General features: G+C 40.5%; 1 protein-coding gene across 1 annotated transcript in view; it reads right to left on the bottom strand.

Moving 5' to 3' along the window:
- WDR75 (WD repeat domain 75) overlaps positions 1–5,477 on the bottom strand; it is a 37,730-nt gene extending 32,253 nt beyond the window's left edge. Inside the window, exons 1-2 of the mRNA XM_036746391.1 lie at positions 5,055–5,477; positions 148–277 (exon numbers count right to left, since the gene is read on the bottom strand). Of these exons, the coding sequence (XP_036602286.1) occupies positions 148–277; positions 5,055–5,140 (216 nt within the window). The 5' untranslated portion in view covers positions 5,141–5,477. The remainder of the gene's footprint in view (positions 1–147; positions 278–5,054) is intronic.
- Positions 5,478–17,187: the final 11,710 nt, after the last annotated feature.

Genomic DNA, 17,187 nt, shown 5'->3' with positions numbered 1-17,187 from the left:
GCAGTTTATAAAATTGCCTGTTGAAAGGGTGGTATTGTATTCCTAGCAGACACCTGCTAAAGTTTCTAAACTAGCTTCAACTCCCAATTTTCTGGTAAAATCAGAGAGGCAAATGCTAAAATACTTCATTGTAAGTAATAAGACAACCTGTAGATGGTTTTGAGGATTGAGCTGAATTCCGGTCACCAAATTGCTGTGTCCCTGCAGCACATACACACATCCTTCTGTAGCAGTGCTATATACTTTCACAAAGTCACCGGAGACACAGAAAAGGTACCTAGAAATAAAAGACACATTAAATAGAGGAAAGGAGATATGTAGGGCAGTTCCAGGAACCATACAGATGACCAAAAGCAGTTCTGATAAAATGAGGATATGCAACAAACTTTCCCCTCCGTCAATATTATGGTTTTTATACAGTAAAAATAAATTAGTGGCATAGCATACTATGAAAGTGTTTTTACACATAGTAGGTATTAAATAAATGTCTGGTCAACTAAATTTGTTGAACTAAAATGCTATCTGTGACTTAAGAGTTCTTTTACTAGAGCAGCATATCAATGAGGGACAGTCAAAGAATTTTGTAGCTAGGAGAGATGTCATTTTCCGGTGTTTTTAGTTTAGTAATATTTTGCTACTTCTATTTTACTAAGTTTTCTGAAGCCCTACTAAAATAATACTTGCCTAATGACACAGAGGTAATAATGGCGGAGATAAGCTCTGAACTCCCAACTCTTTCCATTGCCTTTTGTTCCATTACTAAAGCAGAAGTGAGCCATGGTCACAAAGTGAATTAGGTCACTGTGTGAATAAATACATCAATGCAAATCCATGGCCAGCACCGGAAAGACAGAACAAAGCAGTGTTCTACTGATGGTAGGTGAGCTATGTTATTTTCTATATGGAGGACAGCACTGAAAAACACATGCCCTAACGAAATTTCCAAAGCAGCATTTTAGTCCTTATAGTTTTTCATGCTGAAGCTCAAATAATATTATGTGGTGTAAGTGGTAACTAATATTTAACATCTTTTTACCCTAGAAACAAAACGGTATATATAGCTGCTTACTATAAAACTCTATGCAACTCACATTTGAGTCATATGGGTATCCTTGGTGTTAAAAAAAATAAAAGATCACTACCCATGCACATTCCCTCTTGGTTTGTGGCTTCAGCTATTATGATCTTTTAGGTTAGACACCACCATCACTTTTGGAAAAGAACGGTAGAAATAATAACACCTCATTTTCCAGCAGGGTTGAGGAATGAAGTATCCTGGATGAGTAAATCCTAATAATGAAACTTTTAAAATTAACTGTTAGATACTCCCTGACTTACCCAAAATATATTCTGAATTTAACATTTAATTGACGTTTCATTCATCAACTTAAGTATTAATATTGCCAACAGACACACAAGCTGAACAGTAGCTTCAGAGAATAAAGAGAAAAGAGTAAAATCCCTACTATGTCAGGTAAATACTTCATAAAGAGAAAAGAGTAGAATTCCTGCTATGTTAGGTAAATCTCTCATAATGGAAGTGGAATGACTTGGTCAAAGTCACCTGAGTAATAAACATCGGAGCTAAAAGGGGCCCTCTGATTCCAACCCAGGTACCATATGCCATATGATGTGTTAGAATAGCGAAGCCATCTAAATAGTTATTGTATTGAGTTATAATATGGTTCTTTAGAAATAACAGACCAGTAGGAAGAGTACTAGCTCTCTAGTCAGAGCGTCTGAATTCAAAGCCTGCCTCTGATTTTCCTTCATCGGTAAAATGAGGTGGTTGGACTAGATGGTCTTTGGTTGGACTAGATGGTCTTTGAAGTCTCTGTAATCTTTGGATAGATGATCCACTGATCTTATACATGTCAATGATATAACTGCCGTGTCTGAAAAGGTTTCAGGATAAGACTGGAAGAACAAAAGCTAGCCATTATCCTCATCTCAGGTGTAGGGCAGAGTTTAAGAATTATTTACTAACGTTTACTACTCTCTATTATCCTAAAAACTTAGTCACACTGCCGTATTTTTGTGTGTCATCGACTCCCCTAGCCATCACTTTCATTCTCTACAATGTGTACTCAATATTAAAATTTTGCTATAAATACTGACACAAATTAATGGTAAGGTTTGCAAAGTCAGTATAAGTGCCCCCATTTTTGAGAGGAATAAACTGAAGCTCAAAGATGTGACTTGTGTAGGACCACAGAGCTCCTGAATGACATAAGCAAGATGTGAACCAAAGATGCCCTTGACATCAAAGAAATGACTGCCTTTGACCTTCTGTGTGCATAATTAGTGGGAAAGAATGAATGGGAGCTGTGGGGTGGAAAGAGCAGTATACCAAAAATAAAGAGTTCTGAGTTACTTTCCTACCTTTGCCACTAGCTTGATATGTGACTACGGGCAAGTCATTTACCTTCTAGAAACTTGTTTCATCTGTAAAATGAGGGAGTTGGTTGAGGGGATCAATTAAAACATTTTATTATTCTAAGTACCAGAATAACTATATGAGAAAGTGACTTTATCTACAAGAAAGTGCTATGGCTGGGAGACTCACTAATTAATTCAACAACTATTTCAATATCTTCTACATGAGATAGAGAATTAAGGGCATGTCTCATTAGAAAAAGAGATGAGTCAGGCACATATTAAATGTAAAGAATGAACATATAAGACCAAAATCTATTTCTCCACTGATAAGTGGTCAATGGATTCATATGAGTAAACAATTCTTAAAGAAATGCAAACTAGTGAAAATATACCACAAATCATTGCAGAGAGAAATGCAAACCAAAACAACTTTGTGGTTTTACCTCATTCAGCAAATCAGCAAAGATGATAAAAGATGGGAAGTTAATTTTAGAGGAATTGTGAAAAGAATGGTACAATGATACACTGTTGGTGAAGCTGTCAACCATTCTTGAAACCAATCTAGAATTATGTGAAGAAGTGAGACAGAGATACTAATGCTAGGTATATATCCATGGAGGTCTCAAATATACACAGCCACTTTTTTTTTTGTAGTGGCAATGAACTAGAAACAGTGGATTCTTGTGGATTGGGGCATGGCTAAGCTAGACAGACTGTAGTAACAGTGACTAATGGAATATTTCCTATACTATGAGAAATGAATATGAAGAATGCAGAGGAACACAGAATGACTTAAATGAACTGGTGACGGAAAAAATTGAGCAAAAGAAGGAACACTATATGCATGTACAGCTATAGCGATGTAAATGAAAGAACAAAATGAAACTGAATGGCATAAAATTACAATGAGCAAGTTTGACCTCAAAGAAGAAATGAGAAAACACATTTTTCTCCCTCATCTGCAGAGGTGCAGAAACGTTGCACATGCTATCAGAGTCATTCAATGTTAGTTTCTCTCTTAAGCATTTTTTGTTTTTGTTATCAGGGATGGTTTCCTGGGTAGGGAAAAAGGAAGCATGTATTTGGAAATGATGGTAATGTAAAAAAAGATAGCAATAGTTTGTTTTTTTTTTTTAAAGACAGTACTGAACAGAGCTTCTAACATCCTGAAGTCAGTGAACAAAGCATTTGTTAAGCACTTACTATGTGCTAAGCACAATCTAAGTACTTTGGCTTAAAAAAGAGGCAAATGATAGTCCCTAACCTTGCCAAGCAACAAATAGGTACAAATATACTATGATAAATAGGGAATAATTAAAAGAGGGAAGGCACTAGAAGTAAGAGAGGTTGGGAAGGGCTTCCTGTAGAACATTCAATTTTAGTTAGGACTTGAAGGAAGCAAGGGAAGTCAGGAGGCAGAGATGAGGAAGGTATAGGGGACACTAGAAATAATGCCTGGAGCCAGGAGATGGAGTGTCCTGTTCATGGAACAGTCATTGGATTGAAAAGAATGTAATGGTGAATAAGATATACGAAAACTACAAAGGTTGTGCAGAAATGGGGGCTTTGAATGTCCAACAGGGGATTTTGTACTTGATCCTGGAGGTAACTGGGAGTCACTGGAGTATACCGAAGAGGATAGTAAGGACAGATCTGTGCTTTAGGAAAATGATTTTGGCAGCTGAAAGTGAGAGAGCGGGAATGAGGAAGGGAGCAATTTGTTGGAGGAGATGGGATGGCGTGGGATCGTCTGTGGAAGTGGAGGGGTTTGCCTTGGTAAGGAGGAAGGCCACCTCTCTGAGACAAGGATGAAGGGTTTGGGGGCAGAAGCGATGTGGGATGGGGAACAAAGGAGAAGAGGGAAAGCCACGGGAAGTTTAGAGGAAGGATGAAAAGATCTTAAAGAGCCGCTGTAGACAGCGAGTGGGTCGGTAAATTCATGAGTGGCTGTGTTAGTGGAGGAACACAAAGTACATACGAAACACCGGCTTAACGAGTGCCTGGCACTATGCCGGGCATCTAGAGACAGCTTAATAAACGCTGCTTCTCCTATTGGAATGAATGTAAGCGTTTTCTCGAGGGCAAGAACTACGTATTTTTTTCCTTTGTATCCCCAGGGCTTAGCACTGAGCCTGGCACGCAAGAAAGCATCGTTCATAGATCCCATCAGAGGAAGCCGTCAAACCCAGACGTGTCTCCTGACTCTAAGTTCCGGGTAGCACCAGAGCCATAGAAATGTTGCACATCCTCGTGGAGAAAAAAGACCAATATCCCCAAAAGCAAAATGAGTGGTTCTAAGAGGACGATAAAGAGCTGCGAAATGCTGCGTGGGGGCTTTGTCCCCGGGTTGTTTACAGAGCGTGTGTGTGTGTGTAGATGTGCGGGTGTGGGTGTGTTCCACGCGTGTGTTACGGCGTACGCGAGTATATGTGCAGATGTGTATGTTTCACGCATCGGGCACGGGGCGCTCGGGACCTCCCGGCCCTGCCCACTCCGGGAGCAGGCGCAGAAAATATCGGGATCGCTCTCGATCGCCCCGGCCGCCCCCAGCCCCGCATTTCCCCTCTGCTCTCCCCCGCCCCAGCTCTCCCGATGGGCACCTCCGCCGGCGCGCGCGAGAGAGAGCTCGGCTCGTGACCTCTCCCCGCTGCTCCCGTTCGTCGTGGAATCCTTACTTGGAATCGGCCGAAAACACCGCTCTTCGGAAGTTCAACTTGCTGCCTCCGCTGCGAACCACGCGAAGGTGCTCCTCAGCCACCATCTTGGCTCCGGCGCCGGAGCCTCTGACCTCTAACTTTCGGCCTTGGGGGCGGAGCTTGTCTTTTACAGCTCCACGAGCACAGCCACTGATTATTCTAGGCGGAAGAGTCTATGTTACGTAGTAAGTTGGCCGATAATCTTTCTGGGGGATACTCTGAATGGACGAAGGTTGACGCAGAGACTTATCATATAGATATCACCCAGTTTAATACAAAAAACCGTCGTGTCATTTTGGCCAAAGAAATGACTCGAAAGTCTCTTCCGCCCGTAGTAAATATGGCAATTCCATGGTCACACTAGGCTCCTCCCCCCCGTGAAAGGCGCATGAGTTAAAGCTTGTCTCGGCGCTTCCTGATAACGTTATAACAGGGAGGCCGGGGGGGGGGGGGTGGGGGTCAAACGTGTTTCTCGTGGCGTGCGGAGTACCGGCGCGCAAAGGCAGAGGTTTACCTGGGTCTTCGTTCTTTCTTCCTTTCTTAAGCCTTCGAATCTGACCACATTTGCTCTGCTGTCCAGTCCATCCCCGGTACTTTCTCCAGGACTCTCTTCTGCTTCACCGAAATTTGGATGAAAAGCAGAAAGAGGAGGAAGAATAATACAATGCGCATCCAAAAGAAAACATTCAGTTTCAACTGATAAGATTGCCTGGGCAGACTTTGAGGGTTTTTGTACCTTAATCGACTTTGTGGTTCTGGTTATGCCGCTCTCTTTAGCGCTAGGGTAAAGCGTGAATAAGAAAACATGCTTCATGTGATCGTTTAGTGTGGTTCTAAGTACAGCGGGAAGAATTCTGACCCGTATTTCATGCATAGCTAGATCCGAAAATTATGCGTTAGGGGCAATGTGAAATTGGGCATCTAATCGTAAAGGTTTGCTAATTATCTTGGTCTAGCTGCTTAGTGGCAAAGCGTGTATGATCTATTAGGGTAAAGGCAGGCAGGACTCTGCGCTGTTTCGCGCTACGTAACTACAACAATAGACTTCTAATCAAGTAAAAGTTTGTCGTATCTCTTGAGTTACTCTAACTTAAGAAATTAGTCACAATGATTTCGAAGATCAGAGGCATGAAAGACTATGTTTTCTAAACTATTCTAAAGCCTAATCTCTCCACGTAGGTTTTAAGTATTTGTTGAATTAAAGGCAGGGCAATGTATAAGCTCGTTGTAAAAAAAAAAAAATTCAGTGTTAAAAAAAAATTAAGCTAGACCAGCAGTGAAGAGGAAATGGGTGTTGTCCGTCTGGAAGAAGAGAGACTCCACCAGGCTGGGTGAAGAGGTAATAGGAAGGATGCAAAAGGGAAAAGAGAGTACAGGCTACCACTGCTGAATACCGCCATGGGAGAAAAGATAAAGGGAAACTGGGACCTTACAATGTTCAGAAATTTGGTGCTTAGAGGCCACTCGTCTTGGCCTAGGAGAAGGTGAATCAGAGCTCTAGGGGCAGCTGACACCCAGCAGAATGAGAAGACACGGATCTGTGAGGGAGATTTCAAGGCAAATGGGAAAATATGACTATGGGCAGGGCAAAGGTTAGGGACATAGAAAACTTTCCATCACCTGCAGGATTGATATTTCTAAGAGTGGGGCAAAACAGAAAAGGGTGATGAGAAGTAAGGCCAACAAGGCAATAACATGAAAACTCTTTAGAAGACGGAACCCAAAATAGCAATTTCTTGACTAAAGAAGGATTAAAGAAGGGTCATAAATCGAGGAATAATAGTCTAAAACAGACCTAAAAAGTAGATAAACGAGACAGGAAAAGAAATTCTTTTTTAGAAGGTATTAAAAATTTTATAAACTAACGAAGAGGAGAGAGAGGAATTTTCATTAACAGGAGAAAAGAAAAAGGAATGTATAAGTTAAAACTCCAAAACTAGGGGATGAGATAACAAATGAGAGTGAGAGGAGTCTTGAGGGTGAGAGGAAGAAAGCTGGTGGGAATAAGGGCGACATGAAATAGATTAAAGTAACTGGAGACATGTATTTACTGTGTTTACAGAACGGCTTGTGGGGTCGGGGGAGGAATCCTAGTTTTGGAAAAAAAATTATTGGACACAAATGGGTGGAAATGTAACCCAAATAACTAAATGTGAGTGGATTAAATAATTCACTTGTTTTTATAAGTGACTGATTGGATAAGAAAATAAATCCCTCGCCATCTATTGCTTACAGGAAACATTTAAAAAACAAAGAAAAACATAAGGGGCTGGATTTTTTTTATTTTTAATTGAGTCCAAAAAAAGCAATAGTTTCAATCGTGCTATCAGACAAAGCAAAAAAAGGGAAATCAAACTACACTATGTTGAAAGGACCCATAGAGAACAAACTATTATCAATATTAAACTTATACTACAAGCATTTTGGCATCTGAATTAATAAAGGAAACATTGACTGAAATACAAGAAGAAAACAGTAATACAATAGTGACAGAAGATTTCAGTGGCCTTTCAGTTTTGGCTAAGACCAACAGATGTACAAAAGGGAAAATACAAAAACTAAGTAAATTTCTCTAGAAACTAGAGCTAAAAGTTTTACGGCATCTTCTAAATGAGACTGATAAAGAATAAAAGTATTTCTCAATACCACGTAGAACTTTCAGAAAAACTGGTCTTGTTTTAAGGTACAGAGATATTGCAAATATAAAAAGACAACTAGTGAACACATTCTTTACAGAGCATATTACAGTAAAAATACTAATTGGTTCAGAAAGCACAACAGGCTAAAATGGAGACCTAACAAGGAAAATAATGAATGGGTCAAAGGACAAATAATAGAAACAATTATGTGAAGGGAAATATTGATGAAGCAACATACCAAAATTTCTGGAATGCCCCTAAAAATTATAACGACAGATAACCACTAACAACAGAAAAAAGAATTAATGACTGAATATACACTTCAAAAGTTAGAAAGCAAACATTAAACACAGAAGAGGAGATATTGAAAGTAAGAAATAAACTGAAAACCCCTAAAACTAGTGGAGATGGAAAAAAACACCCAAATCTGCTTCTTTGAAAAGAGTAAAAATGGATAAGCTTTTAGCCATTCTGATAAAAAAGAGGGTAGAATATAAATCAACAAAATGGCAAATGAGTTAAGTGAAATCAAAAAGCCAGAAGAAATTAAAAAAAAATTTAGAACCCACTATACGCAGTTAATGGTCCAACTAAACTGAGAACATAAAAGAAATAGAGGAATACTTTCCAAATGCATAATACCCAAACTAACAAGACCAAATAGCTTTAAAAAAAAATTCAGGAAAGGAACTGGTGTAAAAGCACTAAAGGAGGCGGGGGAGGGAAGTCCTAGTCCTGAGGTATTCATAGGAAAATTGTATTGAACTTAAAAAAAAAACCAATTAGTACCAATATAACATATATTCTCTAAAATTGGGAAAGAACGCACCCTGCTACATTCCTTCTATGAGACAAATATAGTCATAATACTTAAGGATGAAGCATAGGAGAATTATAGGTCCATCAATAATGAATACCAATGTAAAAATTTTAAAGAACATCCTGCTAGCCAAACAGATTGTAACAATGTTAGGAAAGCACAATCATATTGGAAACAAAAACATCCCCAAACACGATTATCTCAATAGGTACAGAAAAAAAAAAAACTTTTACAAAGTACAACATATATACTCCATTCGCGACCATTTCTTGTATCGTTCTGTGGAAATGCTAGCTACAGCAATATGACAAATTAAAAGCATAAAAATAGGTAAGGAGGAGATGAAACTCCCAATTTGCTGATATGATGATTTACTTAGAAATCTAAAAAATTAACAAAGATACTGATTGAGACAATTTCAGCAAAGTTGTAGGCTACAAAATCCACAAAAATCTATATTTCTATCCAACTAATTACAAAATCCAAGAGTCAGTAATAGGGAAATCTAATTCCAAATAACTACAAGATGTGTAAAGTATCTGGAAATAAATCTACTAAAGCACACAAAAAACTTAGAATACTTAGAGAAATCGACAGATATGTATAGATATTAAATTCACACCCATTTGATTACAAAATTATTAAAAAAAACTCCCGTCTTAAATAGTTTGGGGAATATTTATTTGGTATTCATGACTGAGTTGTGCCAATATAATAAAAATGGCAGTGCTACCAAAGTTAATTTACATTTTTTAATGCTACACCAATGATAATACCAAGGAGATAATTTATAGACCTCAACAAAAGATTAACAAAATTGGCAAAATAAGATATTTAGAATATCAAAGGAAACAATGAAAAGAGATAGGGAGGAAAGGGAAATAGCATTTCCAGACCTCAAACTATATTCTAAAGCAGCAGTTATCAAAGCCATCTGCTTGCTATTGGTTAAAAAAAAAAAAAATAGATCCGTGACCAAGTAGAATCAGAAAAAATGGAACTCAGTAATTCAGTGTTTGATAAACCAGAAACAGCAATTATTTAGGAAAGAACTCTTATTTGATAAAAAATATTGGGAAAACTAGAAAGTAATTAGGCTTAGAGCAAGACCTTATGTCATATTCCATAATACAGTTTAAGTAGACCTTAATATTAAAGATCATGCTATAAAAATTTAGAAGAGCACATACCATATCTTAGATCACACAGCTGTGAGTAGGAGAGCTATAGGTAGGAGAGTTATAATTAACCAAACAAGCAGTAGAGATAGTTTGAGAAGAAAATAGATAAAACTTTGATTACATGAAACTGAAAAGCTTCTGCATAAGCAAAACACCTAAACCTAAGAAGGGAAGTGGTAGAATAGGAAAAAAAAAAAACTTTTGGTGCCAAATGTCTCTGATAATGACTCGGCATTAGATAAACAATTAACATGTTTTTTATACGTGTACTGCATGTATGTATATTTATATGTGTGGGTATACACACACATCAAATAAAAGCCATTTCCAAATAGATAGTCTAAGGATATGAACGAGCTGTTAAGTATTACAAACTATTGATGATATAAGAGAATGTCCCAAGTCACTACTAGTGAGAGAAGTGAAAAAAAATTTTTTACTTGAAGTTTCATCTTTTATCCTGCAGATCGGCAAGATGAGAATAGTTAATTTTGGAGGGGTTGTGGGAAGATAGGCACTATAGTATGTTGTTGGTGGAGTTGTGAATCAGTATAACTTTTAGAAAAGCAGTTTCAAATGATGCAAATAAAGTGACTAAAATTTTCATACCCTGACCTTGAGATTCCATTACTGGGTTTCCATTACTAGATACCTAAGGAGGATATTGATAAGAAAAGTCTCCATGTGTACCCAAGTATTATCTCTTTTTGTGATAGCAAAGAATTGGAAACAAAGTAGGTACATATCAATTGGGGAATGACTACACAAATTGCTCATGAATGTAGTTAAATATTACTGTGTTAAAAGAAATGGTGAAGTTGGTGAATAAAGTATGGAAAGATGTACATGAATTGATACAGGGCGAAGTAAGCAGAGCTGAGAAAACAATATATATATTTAATGATTACAACAATCAATGTAAATGGAAAGAACTCCCCCCAAAAAGTGAATGTTGGGAAATTATAAAGAACAAGTTTGCCTTGAGAAAAAAGAATGAGAAGACAATTCTACCCTACTCCTTTCTAGAGTTGGGGAGGTTCACAAATGTTTTACATGGCAGATTATCTTGAGAATTTTTCAAATGAAGATTTTGACCCCTTTCTCTTTGTCTTTAGAAAAATACTGTTTGTTATATGGGATTATGCTCTGGGAAGGGTAGGGGGAGATATATTGGGGGGAACCTATGGTGATGTGAAAATACAAATTACATCAATAAATATTTGTTTAAAAAATAAATGTGAATTAAATTTACCTGCAGCCTAGGTTTTTAGTTGTTTTCTATAGGTATTTAACTCTTTTGTCTGTATCTTTCTCTTCTAAAGTTCTACTTCAGGTCAGTTTCATGCCATCGAAGGGACACTGGGTTGTAGAAGTCTATGGCTGTGGAGTGTAAGTTCTCCCAGTTTTTACCAAGGTAGTAAACTTTGCGATATGAATCACATAATTTCAGAGTTAAACAGGACTTCAAAGCCCATCTAATCCATAAAAGAATTCCTATTACAACATATGCAACAAGTGGTCATTCAACTTAATAAATTCATGTTAGCCAATTTTATTTGGGCTCTCACTGAAACAAGATTATCATTTTATTTTTCTATAATTTCTGCCCTATTTTACCCTGGGTCTTCCAGGGGAAATTTCTGCTCTCCCTGAGGCCCTCCTTGTGCTAGCAGATGCTTATCATCCCAAGTCTTCATAGCAGCTCTCTTTGTTTGTCCTTGTTCTTCCCGTGTGAAGAGGACCCTCATGATGGCCATTAATTATGGCTTGGTGTAAGTGTTGGGGTAGAGAAACTGAACCACTTGTTCTGCCAAATCCACGGAGTCTTCTAATAAGGATTTCATTTTTCTCTTAAACCCTCTCACCTCTGAGGTGCTCAAAGGGGCATTCACAAACTCCAATCCGCCCTGTGCTAGCGGGACCTCTCTTAGGGGAAAGGATTCAACCTTAGTCTTGGAGGGGAGGGGAAAATTCTCCTCATCCTTAACTAATTGCCTAAGCTCTCTTCTGAGAGGGTCGTGAGGGGTGGATGGGTTGACATCAACCAGTTTGTTGTCTGTTCCTTCCTGGGGGTTGGGGCGGAGAGTGGGGCAGAACGGGGTTCCTGTCCCCCTGCAACCACGGGAGGAGCTGGTCGTGGAGGGACATATGGTGGGGGTAAAAAGAGGAGGGAGTCCCAAGGATGAGATCTCTGTTCTTCCAATTCCTTTTTGGGCTTTTTCTCCTCCTGTTTTCTTAGTACAAATTGTCCCATCGCTGGCAGCCATAAAGCCGCATATTCGCTTTTTTCCAAATTAAATGGAATTTTAGAACTAACATGTAAATTTAGTTGTTGGCATACCCAGTCCTCGGAGGATCCGCATTTTGGGCAGAATGTTTCCCCCAAGTGGAATGCCTCCCCAAACAATGCAACAATACTTGATAATTTTCTTTTTATCTTTTTCTTTATATTTTGACAGCTCATCCCAATCTTTAAGTCTGCTTCCCAGAGGAGTATCCTCCTGGATATTAGGGAGGTTTTTCATGCTAGCTGTCTTAGACTGTTCCTTTCCTATGGTTCACGAGTTCTTGTCCCCATCTGAGGACTCCCATTGGGAGAGCAGGAGTCTTATGGACTTGAACCGCTTATATTTCCCTTCCTCTCCACCCTGGTCACCCAGGGGACTCACTGCAGTTACCCACCTGGGTTGTGCGCACAACTTACGTGACAGAAATTCAGTTTTCTCTATTCAGCCATCTTCGCTAGCATGATTGGAGCTCCGTTTACTTCGTTTCTACTTTCTCTGAGTTCTTTGAGAGCTTTTACCCAGCTGGAGTGAGTTCCCTCCCCGAGGCCCAAAGACTGCTGGAGAAATCTCTGGTAGGTACCTGCCCCAGGATCGTGGTGGGGTGACTCCCCTCTAAGGGGGAAATAAATCTCAGTGGTACCTCCAAAAGCTGTGTGGGACAGCTGGTGATGTTTACCCAAAATTAAACTCAGAGGCTTCTCAAGGTAGAAAGCAGAAAGGCAAGAAAGGGCAACCCACACCAAGAGTGCTGTCAGTGTCAGGGCGCACTAAACACAGATGAGACATTGTTTTATAGACCCTGACTGCGATTTCCCCTCCCTAACCCCCTTCCTCTTGGCTCAAAATCACAAGCCTTGAGGGTACAATCTGGAACATGATATTCTACCCCATTGACAATGATAGAGGTCAAGCAGATGTGGTTATCTTTGACAAGTCTAGCCTTCTGACTATTCTCGCATCTAGCCTTCCGAGTATTTTGCACATATTCTTCTCTCTTTCAGGCCCCTCACCCTTAGGTAAATGTGCGGATGTAAGCATCCTGTGTCACTATTCTCATTCCCAGAGCATCCCACGGTCACTAACTTGTCTTGCCATGGTCACTAACTTGTCTTACAGAAAAACTGGGTAGAAAGCTGAGATTTAAATTTTATGAGAGGTCTTCACTGCCTCACTCATCCCCAACTACCATCTTGTGCCCATGTGGCTGGCCCATAAGTTTGGATAATTCTTTCAGGGGGCCGAGTGTCACCCCACCCATTTGCATCTCCTGTGCTGGTAGTGGAGGTATCAATATTCCATTTTGTTCTTGCCAGATCAACACATAATTTGATTCCCAGATGACGACCTTCTCTCCCTGGAAGGAAGAAAAACTTTGATCTGACTAGTACTATATAGCACACCCCAGTCCAGTTAAGAGGGAGGTGTGTATATACTGTCTGTCCACAAATTCAATAGTGCCCCTTCAATGCAGGTTGTTTTTGTAGGAAAATTTGGGGCCCCCTGGGGGCGAAATGGTAGTAATGTCTATCATTTTGTCCCAAAGGCCCTCCCATCCATCATTTCAGGCCTCTTGTCTCATATCTACACCTCCAGGGGCCCTGCTTGTCTTTATAAGTACAATTCTGTACATATGGTAGGTTACTAATTGTATGTACCCCAAAAAGAGGAAAAATATGTCCCTGGTCCCCATCCTGCTCTGTCATTCCTCCAGCCCCAAGATTCTAATAGTTGAGTGGTATTCCTCGTAGCATTCCACTACTTGCAATTGCTAATAGAGTGGTGTTCCCTACTGCTAGTTTTTTCTCACAAGAACTTGTTTTATTTTCTGAGGGGATAGTCCTAGGACCCCATGCCATGTTGTCTTTGTGGGGGCTGCACTGACAGGTCCACTTCTCGGGTCACCTAGAGAATGTCCAATTGCAAGAGCTTTTTCCCAGACTTGGACCTCCCATTGTTTGATTTTGGCAATATTCCCCTTTTCTGACCTCTGCTAAAGGCCAGGTGTCCTCTTTGCTCTCCTCCCAGAAGCCAGTGCCATTTCGTACCTCATACTTACTGCTGAGAATCCAGGTGGGACTGAGGAGGATGGGGACCCAAGGCCAGTTCTCGAGTCCCCTTGGAGGCCTACGACAGATCCAACAGTTAGGTTGAAGCCTCCTGCTATCTTTTCAATTAATAGTGCATACTGGTTTTCCTGCCTAAGGGGGAGGTAGCACATGGGTCCCAGAAAAAGTAGAATTATGACCTGGTGCATTACAGCAAAAGTGGTTAAGGCTTAGAGGCAAGAGATAAAAGAAAATACCTGCAGCAAGGCAAAGAAAATGTATAGCAACTAATAGAAACAACGAAATTACAACAGTCCTTTCAGTCATGGATGGGTCGGTCTCTTCTTCAAGGCTAATTTTAAAGTTTCAGGATCTTGGGACACCACAGCCCACTTGGTTGGAACTGGTACCAGTCCTTTTCCCCTGGGTGTGATGGGTCCAACCTCTTTCTCTGGTTCAAACAGCAGTGTCGGCAGTGAGGAGGATCTGCTATGGACCTTCCCAGGTGGGAGTCAGTTTCCCCTCCTTCCAGGTTCAGATCAGCACCCAGTCTCCAGGCTGGAACTTATGAACTGGAAACCCTAAAGGAGGTGTTGGAGCAATTATTCCTTTCTTTTGTAACATTGATAATTGTCGTGCTAGGGATTATATATATTCTCTAAGGAACCTGTCTTTCAGGGTGAATGAAGAGAGATCAAGGGCTTGTGTGGGGTAGAGGTGACCATAAAGAAGCTCATGGGGGATAGGCCAAAATCTCTCCTGGTTTTCGTTCTTATTCTGAGCAGTGCTAGGGGTAAATACTTTGTCCAGGGCAATTTGGTCTCTATCGTTAATTTAGTTAATTGTTTTTTTTTTGTATTTCCTGATTCATTTTTTCTACCCAAGGCCACACTCCCAGGGCTGCACCTTTATCTACATTTGCAAAAAGATGGAAAGGTTTACTTAGTGAAAGCAAAACTAATGTGCGGGGGAGATGTTAGAGCCTTCTTCAATGTGATAGAACTCTCCTTCTGGGTTCCAAATGATGTTAGAGGGTGCCTCTTCCAACAGGTGTTTATAGAGTGGCTTAGTGAGGATCCCATAGAGTCAATCCACATTCTACAGTACCTGAGAAGGGGGCGGGGGGAGGTATGGCGTTCCCAGGATATTTCTAAAGCCTTCATAATAGCTTTAAGAACTTTTGCTGTGAAATGGGTCCCTTGGTCGGAGTCTATGTATTCTACCAGTATGTACCTAGGGATTATTTGTTCCAACAGAGTCTTAGTGACTACAGAGGCAGTAACCTGTGCAAGGGGGAAAAGACTCCACCCAAGAAGTGAAGTGATCCACAGTGACCAACAGATACTTTAGTCATCCCACTGGGGGCACCTGGGTCCAGTCCACCTGTATGCTTTGAAAGGTTCTGATATCCGGGGGCAGCCCTCCCACTGGGGTCTGGCGTTGGCTGTCCTTGACACACAATGCAGCCATCAACCATTTGGTGTGCCACTGTATACATCCCAGGACACACATACCAGGTTAAGGCCATATCTCACAGGTTTGGGATATCCCAATGGCTGCCATGATGTAGGTGTTGTAGGACCTGCCTCATGCTAGGTTTGTTGAGTACCCCATGCCCATCAGGTAGAAGCCACCTACCCCGAGGGTCACTCTTTGCACGCAGGTCTCTGTCTTCCCTAGTCAGGTGGAGTTGGGCTCCAATCAAAGGAGGGAATGAGGACCAATATAGGTTTTTCCTTCAATTATTGTTCTCCAACCCTCCTGGCTTCCTCATCAGCCAACTGGTTTCCTCTAGCTTCAAATGAATTTACTCTCTGATGGCCCCTTACATGTATGACAGTCACTGCCTTGGGGAGCTGCAAATTTTCTAAGACTTGTCTTAATAAGGTGTCATGGGACAATTCTTTCCCTTTACTATTTACCATGCCCCGAATCACACCCCAAGCATATTTTGGATTTGTAAATATGTTTCTTTCTATTCCTTCTAATAATTTTAAAGCCTGATTGAGCGCATATCATTGGCAGGTTTGTGCTGACCACTTATAGGGGAGTGCCCCTTGTTCTACCAGGGAAATTTTATCTCCATCTATAATTGCATATCCATTCAACCGTTTTCCTCCCAATCCAAATTAAGTGCCCCAGGTATTGGGGATTCTTGTAGGTCTTCCCTTGATTTGGTTTGATAATCAATTAGTTCTAAGCAATAATGGGTTTCTCCCTGGTCTTGACTAGGAGTACTGGTGAGGAAAGAGGAGGGGTTTTGATTGCCATAATGAGCAAGGATTAAGTCATCTTTTTCCATTAGGATGGCCTCATATTTTAGATTCCTAGAATCTGTGAGCCACTGCCCTGCCTTTTGGTTGAGTATAGTTCTCATCTGGTAGGGGATGCTAACTACTAGGCTTTCCTCAAAGGTGAGTTTGCTACTCTCTTCCACCAAGAGGGCCGTGTCCACTATTGCCTGGACAGAGGTGGGCCATCCTTTAGCTACAGGATCTAATATTTTTGACAGATAGGCCACTGGTCACCATTGCCTGCCATTAATTTGGGCTAGGACTCCCAGGGCTGCACTTTTATCTATGTTTGCAGAAAAATGAAAAGGTTTACTTAGTGAAGGCAAAGCCAATATGGGGGGAGATGTTAGAGACTTCTTATATGTGACAAAACTCTCCCTCCCTCTGGGTCCCAAATAATGTTAGAGGGTGCCTCTTCCAAAAGGTGTTTATAGAGTGGTTTAGTGAGGATTGCAGTAAGAGTCAATCCACATTCTACAGTACCCCACTAATCCCTGAAACTTTAATTCCCTCTTAGTCTGGGTAACTGTACCTGTAGGATCTCTGATATTCTGGCTGGGTGTAGTCTCTTACTTCCTTCACTAATCAGGTGCCCCAAATATTTTACTTCCCTTTCTGCAAACTGAATTTTGTTCCTGGAGACTCTTAGACCTTAGACCTTTATTCCCTAAGAAATTCAAGAGACTGAAAGAGACAGAGCCAACCTGTTTTCATTTACTTCCTGCTGATGAGGCTTGGGATTGAGGGGTGCTTGAGACCACAACATACCGACATGCCGGGTCCTGCCAAATGAATTCGACTCAAGCCTTTTCAGCCAAGGAAAAACAAGGTTTATTAAGGATTTG

Source organism: Trichosurus vulpecula, chromosome 2, assembly GCF_011100635.1.
Source record: "Trichosurus vulpecula isolate mTriVul1 chromosome 2, mTriVul1.pri, whole genome shotgun sequence".
Lineage (NCBI taxonomy): Eukaryota > Metazoa > Chordata > Mammalia > Diprotodontia > Phalangeridae > Trichosurus > Trichosurus vulpecula.
Note: the sequence above shows the minus strand (reverse complement) of the source record. Positions and strands in the feature narration are given on the sequence as shown.